This window comes from Gigantopelta aegis, chromosome 13 (assembly GCF_016097555.1).
Source record: "Gigantopelta aegis isolate Gae_Host chromosome 13, Gae_host_genome, whole genome shotgun sequence".
Taxonomy (NCBI): Eukaryota; Metazoa; Mollusca; class Gastropoda; order Neomphalida; family Peltospiridae; genus Gigantopelta; species Gigantopelta aegis.
In genome coordinates, this window is record NC_054711.1 from 13,598,187 (window position 1) to 13,605,954 (window position 7,768).

General features: G+C 37.5%; 1 protein-coding gene across 3 annotated transcripts in view; it reads left to right on the forward strand.

The window, feature by feature from the left end:
- LOC121387490 (multiple epidermal growth factor-like domains protein 10) overlaps positions 1-4,546 on the forward strand; it is a 22,792-nt gene extending 18,246 nt beyond the window's left edge. Inside the window, exons 8-11 of one of the 3 annotated variants that reach the window (XM_041518630.1) lie at positions 1,640-1,783; positions 2,721-2,864; positions 3,438-3,581; positions 4,323-4,537. In XM_041518630.1, coding sequence (XP_041374564.1) covers positions 1,640-1,783; positions 2,721-2,864; positions 3,438-3,581; positions 4,323-4,441 — 551 coding nt within the window. In that variant the 3' untranslated portion in view covers positions 4,442-4,537. Of the gene's footprint in view, positions 1-1,639; positions 1,784-2,720; positions 2,865-3,437; positions 3,582-4,322 lie in introns of all 3 variants that reach the window. The other 2 variants (XM_041518629.1, XM_041518631.1) reach the window with 2 other exon arrangements.
- The last annotated feature ends 3,222 nt before the right edge of the window (positions 4,547-7,768 follow it).

Consider the following 7,768-nt stretch of genomic DNA (forward strand, 5'->3'; position numbering starts at 1 on the left):
ACACGAAAATACGGGAGATAACTCACATGACTTATGCATGTGACAATTATCGCTTAGCAAATAAACTGACAAAGTTACTTCATGGATGTCCGATAGCAATGAATACGTCCAAGATCTTCCGAAAAGTCGGTAATCAATTTATTAATGGACTAATTCGTACTTCTTCGAAAGAAGATTTTAATCATTAAAGGGACACTTACGACTACTGTAAAGTTGCTATGTGGAACGGTTGTAAAGTTTACGATGCCAGTTGTAAAACTCACCTTAAGTCACTACAATTAACCTTAGCTACAATTATTTTGTGGAACGGGGCCCTGACATGTATACCATAAGTCAGCAAAACCCATCAAGTGTAAAATCCTATTATAAATCCTTAACAATCAGTAATCAGCAAAGAGTGGTACAATAAAACAAAATGGTGTGGGAGGATCAAATAAATACAACAGTAATCAGTAAAGAGTGGTACAATAAAACAGAAAGGTGTGGGAGGGTATATATTTAAATACAACAGTAATCAGTAAAGAGTGGTACAATAAAACAGAATGGTGGGGGAGGACATATATTTAAATACAACAGTAATCAGTAAAGAGTGGTACAATAAAACAGAATGGTGTGGGAGGATATATATTTAAATACAACAGTAATCAGTAAAGAGTGGTACAATAAAACAGAATGGAGGACATATATTTAAATACAACAGTAATCAGTAAAGAGTGGTACAATAAAACAAAATGGTGTGGGAGGATATATATTTAAATACAACAGTAATCAGTAAAGAGTGAATGGTACAATAAAACAGAAATGGTAAAGAGTGGTACAATAAAACATATATTATATTTAAATACAACAGTAATCAGTAAAGAGTGGTACAATAAAACAGAATGGTGTGGGAGGATATATATTTAAATACAACAGTAATCAGTAAAGAGTGGTACAATAAAACAGAATGGTGTGGGAGGACATATATTTAAATACAACAGTAATCAGTAAAGAGTGGTACAATAAAACAGAATGGTGGGGAGGACATATATTTAAATACAACAGTAATCAGTAAAGAGTGGTACAATAAAACAGAATGGTGTGGGAGGATATATATTTAAATACAACAGTAATCAGTAAAGAGTGGTACAATAAAACAGAATGGTGTGGGAGGATATATATTTAAATACAACAGTAATCAGTAAAGAGTGGTACAATAAAACAGAATGGTGTGGGAGGATACATATTTAAATACAACAGTAATCAGTAAAGAGTGGTACAATAAAACAGAATGTCGTGGGAGGATATATATTTAAATACAACAGTAATCAGTAAAGAGTGGTACAATAAAACAAAATGGTGTGGGAGGATATATATTTAAATACAACAGTAATCAGTAAAGAGTGGTACAATAAAACAGAATGGTGTGGGAGGACATATATTTAAATACAACAGTAATCAGTAAAGAGTGGTACAATAAAACAGAATGGTGGGGGAGGATATATATTTAAATACAACAGTAATCAGTAAAGAGTGGTACAATAAAACAGAATGGTGTGGGAGGATATATATTTAAAAACAACAGTAATCAGTAAAGAGTGGTACAATAAAACAAAATGGTGGGCAAGGATATATATTTAAATATTTTACATTATTTCAGGTTGTAATGTCGGTTTGTATGGCAGAGATTGTGCGTTGGACTGCAACAAAAGACAGTGCAAAAATAAAGCAGCCAGCTGTAATCATGTTGACGGATCGTGTGGAGGGGAGTGTCAAGGCGACTACATAGGCATCGACTGTACAGGTAAAACGTCCATTATACTGTTATATTAACTACATTGTCATTGAACTAAACTCTCGCAACTTTGCGATCTCGTAAAACGGCTTGCAAGGACGACCTTACGTTGCCTAAGAAACTTAAGATAGTTTTATGCATTCGACCTATTTGATGCCATACATTCTAGATCCTGTTTTTTCCCCTAGACTTATTTGAGAATTGTAGTAAACATTTAGGAAATAGTACATTGGACGCAAAATAAAGCACACTCAGTGGTACAAAATTAATAACATATTTTTGATAATATTTTATTGTGTTACTGTCAAGGACGTCATCCCACTGTCGTCTAACTTTAAGTCCTCAAATGAGACATATATGTTTAACAAATTAGGTTTATATTAACTACACATAGATTTTCATAAGATATAAAATACTAATATTATTGAACGTATTTCCATTTCTAATAATATATACTGATGGAAAGAAATAACGAAACACTTGGTATTACAGATGACGTTCACGTTATTACAAGCATAGTATAACATTCAACGATATAATGATGGAAAGAAGTAACAAAACACTAGGTATTACAGATGACGTTCACGTTATTACAAGCATAGTATAACATTCAACGCTATAATGATGGAAAGAAGTAACGAAACACTAGGTATTACAGATGACGTTCAAGTTATTACAAGCATAGTATAACATTCAACGACATACTGTCAGTTTGAATATCAGTGGTCATAATGTAGGATCGAATGTCCGTAATTTTTGCCTACTACAATTAAATTGGATATTTTCATCATTTTAGAAAATTTAATAATCACAATGAAAACGGGGCTGGCGAGCCACTTTTAAATAAATTTACAATACGAAACACAAACGAACATCTTCATTTGAATCACTAAATGATTTAGCCAACTGAATTTCGTACAGTTTATTAAATAAATTATGTTCACAGGGTGTGACGGGAAATATGGCCCAGGATGCAGTTCGGCATGCAGTGCCAGACACTGTAGAGCTGACGATGCCCCATGTGATCACGTGACTGGTTCGTGTGATGGACCATGTGATGCCGGCTGGAAAGAAGAAACCTGCACTGACAGTAAGTACATAGCAAAATCTAATATCCTGTAAAATGCGATACTGGTAAACACTGATATAATTAATCTGCTATAGAATGTGACACTGGTAAATATTAAGATAACTAATCAGTTGTAGAACGTGATACTGGTAAATAAGGAGATAACTAGAATTAATGCATACATTTTTTTTTTTTTTGCTAATCGTAAAGAGTAGCCAATGAAGTGGCGACAGCGGGTTTCCTCTCTCGAAATATGCGTGGTCCTTAACCATATGCCCAACGTCATATAACCGTAAATAGCATGTGTTGAGTGCGTCGTTAAAGAAAACACTTCCGTTGTAGAACGTGATACTGATAAGTATGAAAATAACTAATATGGTGTAGAATATAACACTGTTAAATATGGAGATAAATAATCTGTTGTAGAATGAGACACTGGTAAATACGGAGATACCTAATATAGTGTAGAATATAACACTGGTAAATATAGAGCTAACTAGTCTGTTGTAGAATGTGACACTGGTACATATGGAGATAACTAATATGTTGTAGAATGTGACACTGATAAATACGGAGATAACTAATCTGTTGTAGAATGTGACACTGGTACATACGGAGACAACTGTGTCATGGCCTGCGCTGCCAGACACTGCATCGATATAGATGTCTGTCCTCATCAAGACGGAGAATGTGTAGGTGGATGTAACTCTGGATTTCAGGGACTGGACTGTTTAAAAGGTAAGAATAGCATTCATTTTAGCATCCTGACTTACGGCTGGTAGGTACTGGGTTCGTATCCCACCTGAGCCAACGTATGCTCCTCAGAACTCCAAATGTAAGCCGTTCGAGGACAAACAACATCAGAGAGCATCTAATTTTCAAAATTTCGCTATCAGCGATTTCAACTTGATCCCAACACCTAGTCTCTATACAGCATTAGTATGTCCCAGCCTCTCCAGCACGTATTGGTATCTCCCTGCACCATTGTATCTCGATGATACAAAATGTAAACAGTTAATCTGTTAACACTTGGATGCAAGCAACACGAAATTGTACATGGTAAAAATACCAAGATAACACAAATGTACTGAACTAAAAACGAAATTCGAATATTTTAATATATGTTGTTGTTTTTTAATGATGAAATCAAACCTGCAAATAGACTGTCAAACATGGTCATGAAATAGGCAGAAAACATTGGTAATTGTAATAGATACAAAACATAGTAGGACCTAAACTGAAAAAAAAAAAAAAAAAACAACTTTCTTTTGTCATGCAGTTACTGAGTATATATTTAGAAAGGCATACACTATTGATGTTTTGTAGTTACTGTGTAAAAAGTGACACAAATCTGAAAGTAACCAATAATTATAACGTTTGAATGGTTACTTAATACTGATTTAATGTTTGATGCAGAGTTCTGTATTTGTTCCGTTAATTGCATAATATTGTTAGTTTTGTTTTCTAATTCATCTTCAGATATTTCAAGCAAAGGAGACTCCACAAAAGATACAGATTATATTATCATTGCGCTTGCTGTTGCTGCTGGAGTATTTTGTATCTTGTTCATCACCGTTACCTGTATCCATCTGTGGTAAGCGGTTATGCAGAAACTAGACTGGAACACGAGAGTTGCAAGTTCCCCTCTCCATTGCACATCTCAGTCTTCTCCTATAAATTTATATTGACGGACCTAGAGGTGGTCCCGTGTCACTCCTCGCCCGTTCCAATGCTTTTGCTATTATATTTTAAATTCATCATCCAAAATATACATGACTAAATTTCCCTAAAACGCGTCTTTGGACATCTTTATTACACAATTTTCAACGGAGTAAGTCCCCGAACCCCCCAGATATCGCTCCTTATATCAAACATTGATTATCTACCTTTATTGACGGCAAAGTCAGTATCACCGCCAGTGTACAATTGACGCAATAGACTGTGGTAAATAAACGTGTGCGTGGCTGTCAATAGATAGAGCGACGGGCGTGGTTTCATCAATGTTGTTTGTCAATCATGGCACAAAACAGTTACATCCTGGCTTTGATTCGTTAACAGTGGGTTCGTTCTCGCTCTAGCAAGTGCATAACGACTGGTATATCAAAGGCTGTAGTATGTGCTACTCTGTCTGTAGGGTATGTATAAAATACCCTTTGATACTAATAGCAAATTGTAGCGGGTTTCCTCTAAGACTACATTTGACAACCAATAGCCGATGATTAATAAATCAAGGTGTTCTAGTGGTGTTGTTAAACAAAACAAACTTTAACTTTTATTCGTTAACAATGGTTTCATGTTGGGAACTCGACTTAGTCTCATGCCGTAATACAATTTATAACACACCAGTGTAAGATATTGCTCATGACATAACAATCACTCAACATATAACTAGTGTAATATTGGCGTGACGTGAGCGTAACGTAGATCATTTGCTGACCCAGCTCGTAGAAATATATCGTATAGTAGGTATCGACATCTGCTGACTTCTGCGTTGCCGCTTGTTTGAAGTTGGTTTGTAATAAATACCAGTTCCTGCAAAGTCTGTGGAGGGTTCCCGAGAGTGTGCAGGCGTCTCCCCATTACATCCCAGACGTGCTCGATGGGATTCAGGTCGGGCGACCTAGAAGACCAATACATGACATTAATGCCCGCGTTTCTCAGGTAATCCCTTGTCAAGATCAGGCTTGGACCATGAGCACAAGTTCCTGGGCTAGCACCTGGTCGTGGTATGTAGCAGCGTTGAGGTTTCCACTGATGACAAGAAGCCGAGAACGGCCATTTCCGCAAAAAGCACCGCAAACCATTACACTTCCGCCTCCGAATCTGTCAACTTCACTAACACAACACTGAGCATGACGTTCACCACGTCGTCTCCAAACACTCTGCCTGCCATCGGCAAATCGCAGTGTGAATCTTGATTCATCGCTAAACACGACTCTATTCCATTCCCTCGGAGTCTATTGCAAGTACCCACAGTTGGCGTTGACGTCGATGAAATTGGGTCAAAATGGGTCCAACATATGGGTCACATGCGCTGTGGTGTGAGTGTAGACATTGCCATTATATTTATTCCTTAAAAATACCAGCTTTCAACACTCATTGACTTTATTCAAATTTTAGATTGTGAAGTTGAGAGAGAGAGAGAGAGAGAGAGAGAGAGAGAGAGAGAGAGAGAGAGAGAGAGAGAGAGAGAGAGAGAGAGAGAGAGAGAGAGAGAGAGAGAGAGAGAGAGAGAGAGCCACACACACATTTCTGTATTTCTCGTCCCAGGGCTCCACATATGGTGTAACAAAGACCATGGTATTTACTATCCTGGCTGTGGGGCGATGCATATAAAAAGATCCCTAGCCACGCTTTATTTTTGTGTGCTGGGATGTTCTTAAACATCCATTAATTCATTCATTCATACACACAATATCTCTTCGCTCGATGCGCGGTCGGACTGGTATCCATCCCCGTCGATAGGCCCATTTGGCTATTTCTCGTTCCAGCCAGTGCACCACATCTAGCATATCAAAGGCCGTGGTATGTACTACCCTGTCTGTTGGATGGTGCATATAAAATATCCCTTGCAGTTAATCGGAAATAAGTATCCCTTCGCATGGCGACAGTGGGTTTTCTCTCTCATTTTCTGTGTAGTCCTTAACCATATGTCTTTCGCCATATAACCGTATTTAAAATGTGTTGAGTGCGTCACGGGTTAAACAAAACATCCATTCTCTATGTTTAAAGTTAACTAAGTTAATGCAGATTTATGTTTAGTTTAATTTTGTTATTCATAATCTAAAGATCAATTTGAATAACCTACACTTACTGAGGCCGTATTTCACACCCTCCACCCCAACCCCCATCACCCCAATATACTTAGCCCCCCCCCCCCACCACCACCACCAGACATAGTGCCCCACCACAAGATATTGTTCCCCCGACACTCCCCCCACTCCAGATATCGTCCCCAGGGGTCTCTGTACAGGGTAACGTGATCTAATGTATTGGCGTGTTCCTTGAAAAAGGGTGGGACGTAGCAAAGTGGTAAAGCGGTCACTCGATGCGCGATCGGTCTGTGATCGATCCTCGTCAGTGGGCCCATTGGGCTATTTCTCATTCCAGCCAGTGCACTACGACTGGACAAAGGCCGTGGTATGTACTACCCTGTCTGTGGGATGGTGCATACAAAAGATCCCTTGCTGGTAATTGGAAAGTGTAGTACATGAACTGGTGACAACGAGTTTCTCTCTAAAAATGTGTGTGGTCCTTAACCATGTGTCTGATGCCATATAACCGTAAATAAAATGTGTTGAGTGCATCGTTAAATACAATTTTCTTTCTTTCTTTGTTCAAACAGATTACAAATCACTAATACGTAATACCTACTCAGTATCTGTTTCATTTGAGTATACATGAATACAAACCCAAACCCCAGCATATGTTCAATTATATCATTCATTCTATAATTACAGTTAAAGGGACAGATCCTAATATTTAAATACTAATGTATATATATTTGTTCACCTATACCCTAGTTTCAACACGTAAAGATGGGCATTAAGTTTGATTAATTTACAAACCTGTAACAAATTTGGATACAGCAGAGTGAAACAACAGTATGTGGCGTTGACATACCCTTAAAAAATAGACTCCATAACCGTTACTTCTCAGACGCACGTGCGTTTTTAAAAATATGAAACATGCATTCTTGGTATTAGAAACACCAGGATGACCTGAAACACTTCGGTTGTACGGAAATCAATAATGTAAACAGTAACATATAAGCAATGTTGCTCTAATAGTGAACAATATGCTGTAGTGTTTAAAAACTAGGGTCTGTCCCCTTATCATTCATGTGACAATCAATTACGGAGTTTTATAATTCATCACAATATTGATCACTTATAACAAAAGTTCGTGTTTCTTCTCACCAGTTG